General features: G+C 41.4%; 1 protein-coding gene across 1 annotated transcript in view; it reads right to left on the reverse strand.

Annotated features, from left to right (window-relative positions):
• Nucleotides 1-4941, reverse strand: part of Slc15a5 (solute carrier family 15 member 5) — a 116041-nt gene that overhangs the window by 53373 nt on the left and 57727 nt on the right. The window contains exon 6 of the mRNA XM_005364538.1: nucleotides 596-778. Coding sequence (XP_005364595.1) covers nucleotides 596-778 — 183 coding nt within the window. The remainder of the gene's footprint in view (nucleotides 1-595; nucleotides 779-4941) is intronic.

The following is a 4941-nucleotide window of genomic DNA, read 5'->3' on the forward strand; positions in this document are numbered from 1 at the left end:
AGCTGATGAGGGAGAGGGACTTAATCGGGGGAGGGGGAGGGAAATGGGAGGCGGTGGCGGGGAGGAGGCAGAAATCCTCAATAAATAAATAAATTAAAAAAAAATATTGTTTATGCTGGTTGTAACTCTAATTTTTATACTTGATATCTGTTCTTATTGTATATAGTTTTGTATTGGGTTTGGAACTCTCTTATTTTGACAAAAGAGGGAGGTGATGGGGAACCTCCTTCAGCCAATGACTTTTGAGAGGCTTGACCCGGTTGGGTGTGGCCTTGGGTACCAAAAAGTGTGGTGCACTCGTGCACTGGCTTTCTCTACTCTCTTGCATGGATGCTGGATTTGGTTCATATTCCCTGTTCATGCAGATGACTGTGATCTGTGAGCTCCCCCTAAATAAAGAACCCCTCATTATACTCAATTGTGAGTTAGTTTGGAAATACCTTATTTGCGTTCTCCTACATAATTAATGTTGGTTACAGATAATAGAACAAAGAAAACTGAGACATTGTCTTAAATGAGGGTGTAAACAGGCATTGCTGGGAATACAGGCCATGGGGCATGCTCCTCTCAAGCACTCTCTCACAGCCTTACTCACCTGCTGGGTTTACCAGGGCTTCAGACACTCCAAGCAGAACATACTGAGGAACCAGAGAGCCACAGGCCAGTGAGAAAACAGAGAAACCTTTGCCTGAAGGAGACAGCTCCCAGGTGAGTTTTCTGTGTATTTCTAGGAAGCCGGCTATGACCACAGACAAGGCTGCACAACTGCTACCAGCAACTGCAGAGAAAGCAAAACAAAAAGAGGAAACACGCTAACAAGTCACAACCCTACTTATGCCTTTGGGGATGCTTCTGGAACATTCTTCTGATACTCAGAGAGCAGCAAACCTTGGGGTACAGCCACCCCAGGCTTAAGCTCCAAAGGGCTGAGTTCACTCCATTTTTCTCAGTTCACTCCTTACTGAGCTATAGCCAGAAGTTTCTAGTCTGTCCAGTCCTGAAGTCATTCAGTCCAAAATAAACACACAGAGATTTATATTAATTATAATCTGCCTGGCCTATTAGCCCAGGATTCTTATTAACTTACTCCTACAACTTAAATTAACCCATAACTCTTGTCTATGTTTAGCCATGTGGCTTAGTACCTTTTCTCAATGAGGCATTCTCATCTTGCTTCCTCTGTGACTGGTGACTGTGTCTCCACCTTTCCTCTTCCCAGAATTCTCTTAGTTGAGTCACCCCAGCTATACTTCCTGCCTGCTACTGGCCAATCAGTGTTTTAGTAAACTAATATGCCTGACAAATCTTTACAGTGTACAAGAGGATAAAGAGCATTATCCCACAGCCCTGGGTCTTGTGCTTGTTGCTTAAGCTTATTGTCACTCTCTTGACATCTAAGTCCTGGCAATAAAGCTAAGATTCTAAAGAAGTTGTGAGATTTCAATAAAATTCTGTCCTGTTAGCAACATAAAAGCTCCTGGTCAGAAATAGTCTTGATGATTATAGAAGATACTGCAATAGGTTTTAACTTTCACTCTCCACATACCAGTCTTTGTTAAAGGGAACTTCCCACCCCCTGTTTTGTATAAAACAAGGTCTCACACGATAGCCCAGGAGAACATCAAATTTGTGGAAATTCCTGCCTCAGTCTCCCCAGTGCAGAAGTACAGATAAATTTCAAAAAGTATATTTGACTGAAACTATGATTCAGAAAAAAATAAGACAAAATCATCTCTTTATTTAATTTAAATTACTGTTGTTAAATGATTTGAAGATAGGATCTTACATTTTTATGATTTTTCTATGTTGTGTTTCTGATCTCTGCAGCTAATAGAGAATTGAAGACTAGAAATCTTAAATAAGAAAGGTCAAGAAAGGGTGGGGAGATGTCTTAGCATTTGCTGTGAAGGCAAAAGACCCAAGTTTAAATCCTTAGGATCCCCTTAAAACCAGAACATGGCCATGTGTAAGTTTACCCCCAGCATTTGAGGTAACAGATGATGGCCAGGCCCTGGGAGTTCACTGGCTGGCCAGACTAAAACCACGTGCTTCCAGTTCAGGGAGAGATCCTACCTCAATTCATTTTTCTTTACAGCTGAAGAATATTACACTGTGTATATATACCATGTTTTATTCATCTATTCGTCAGTTGAAGACATCTAGGCAGTTTCTGTTTTGTGGCTCTTATGAACAGATGAAGGAAGGGCATAGCACAGAAACTTATGTCTGTAGAAGGGTACAGAATCCTTCTGGTGTATGACAAAGAGTGACATAGCTAGGTCATATGGGAGATCAAATTTAACTTCCTGAGGTTTCTTTATATCTATCTCCATAATGCTGCACCAATTGCGATAATTGGTTCTCTTTCCTCCACATCCACATGAGCATCTCTTGTCATTTTATTTTTAATTTTAAGGAGAGTCAGTTTTCTTCAGATCTGTAGCCCCAGAGAAGCAATTCACGCTCCAGTAGATTGTCCCACAATCTATATAAACATCACTAAGTGGACACTGCATTTGAACAAAAAAGCACATGAAGCTGAGGCTGAAAAGTGATCCAGGCTAGAGGAAGAGTTGAAGGGGAGTAAAAAGGAAAGTGGATTTACTCAATACACATTATATGCACGCATGAAACTCTACATGAAATCAATGAGATCAAGGTTGATAGATTAAGCCAGATTACACCTTCTTATGGCCTCCACATGCGCATGCAGCAGTATGTACACCATATGTACATACCACCATACATGCACTGCCCACATGCATATTAACAGACCACACTGGTATATACACCAGCACACATTTGTACATGCACCACACACATGCATATAACATACCACACTGGTATATACACCATTACACCTGTGTACATGCACCACATACATGCATGTAACATACCATACTAGTGTGTACACCACTACACCTGTGTACATGCATCACACATTGCATATAACACACCACACCGGTGTATACACCACTACACATATGTACATGCACCACATACATGCATGTAACACCACACCGGTGTATATACCACTACACATGTACATGCACCACACACATGTATGTAACATACCACACAAAAATTTAAAAAGATTCAAAGTAAACAATAAAGAGCAATTATAAAAGTGAATGAAAAAACAGAGAGATGCAGCATGTAAGACAAAAGCAGGCAGCCATCCACACGGTGGGCAATCCCTTCCTTTCCACTTTCAGTTATTGCCAGGAATGTTTAGGTTCTAACTACGGATTTTGTGTTCGTGTTTGATAGAATCCACTTGAAATTTAGAGATAGCCACATTTTCTTATCATGCATAACATTTTAAATAGTGTAAAGTTTTCCATTAACAAGACCAGCAGTTTTCAGGACTGTCTTAGCTAAGTACAGAGGCCGGTGTGTGTCAGGTAACTACCTCAGGGGAGAAAAGGAAGGTGAACACATATGAGGGCCCACTGAGAGTAGCTGAAGTAAGTGCAAAGACGTGGCAGATATTGATGCTAATGTGAGTCCAGATGTCTGAGAACTTGGTGGAGACAGTAGCATAAATGAGATTCATAAGAAGACAGAGAAAAAGTTGATTTAGTTTTTAACAGACTTGGTGCCACAAAGGGGATAAAATCAAGAGAACTTCTCAGAAGACATTTAGAACATGTACTGCAACTCAGGAGACTATATGAATCAAGAAAGGACTGCTCAGTTAAGTGTTGAAGGTCAGACAAAACTGGAAAAGGGTCGACCATGTAAGCAATGCCCCCAACGATTATATTTGGAGTCTAAAATAAGACTATGAAAAGGACAGCAAACTGGGTGGAGGGGGCAGTTCCAAAAGGACAAAACAGACCCCAGAGACTCTAAAGTACCGGCAGGAGCTTTTGACTTGGAGACCCAGGAGTTTCAGATGGTAGTGACAGGATGAAGAGAAGTTGGAGAATCAGTTGAAATGTTGTATATGAGCTGTGGCATTCTCAAATCTCCACTTCTCATGTAAAGGAGAGATGAGCACCCTGTTCCTGCTCTTCCTATGAGGAGGGACTGGAGATAAGTCTCCATGTTTAGATAAGGTGACCTTGGCTTGGGGAGGAAGCATAAGAGAGAAAAGTTGGTGTCTGAACAGCAAGCCCTCCCATCCGCACCTCACTACTAGCACTGGGGGTATCCTGAAAGCAAGGCATAGAAAGAGTTTTCTTTTGGTAGTGGAATACCCCTACTACTCTTCATCTCTTGTCTTTGTTGGGGAAGATTTCCACCATGAAATGACATTTGAAAAGTTTCATCTGTGTACAGACATGCTACCCACAGCACCATATTCCTGTAGTTGACTTTATTCAGTCATGTTTTTCAGTTCTTGTCTAGATAAATGGGCAGGAGGAGGTCACCAGAAGTTTGAGAAGAACTGTCAGTATACAAGAGGGAAGCAAAGAGGAAGTAGAGATACTCTGCAGTTAATAACCTCAGCAATATGGGAGAAGTTATGGTATCCACAGTAAAAAAATGTGTTGCCATGAAAGAGAAACCAGATATGAAAGCTAATGGTCAAACTGTGGTAGACTCTTCGAAGGATTAAGTCAATGACATTTCCAAAAGACTAGATCAAAAACCAGAAAGAAAAAGAGGAATTCAAGCAACAAAATCACTCACCAACCCAACCAGTAGCCAAATAAATGGCCAACTAACCAACCAACCAATTGCCTAACTCATCAGCTAATAAGAATCAATCAACTGATCAACCAACTGAACAGACAAAAATCTTAAGATCATAGACATTTGAAGAGAAAATTTTGATGTTGCGGGAGGTCCTTCCGCTCCTCCAGCCTATAGCCGCTGAGATACCCGCCCATTGGGGCATGGTCTCTCTCCCTTTAAAAAAGCGGCCACTTCCTTCTCTCGCTCTCTTCACTTCCTGCTCGGCTGGTGACTAGACTCCCTTCCTGGTTGTACAGA

The sequence above is a fragment of the Microtus ochrogaster genome, assembly GCF_000317375.1.
Source record: "Microtus ochrogaster isolate Prairie Vole_2 chromosome 14 unlocalized genomic scaffold, MicOch1.0 chr14_random_2, whole genome shotgun sequence".
Classification (NCBI taxonomy): Eukaryota; Metazoa; Chordata; class Mammalia; order Rodentia; family Cricetidae; genus Microtus; species Microtus ochrogaster.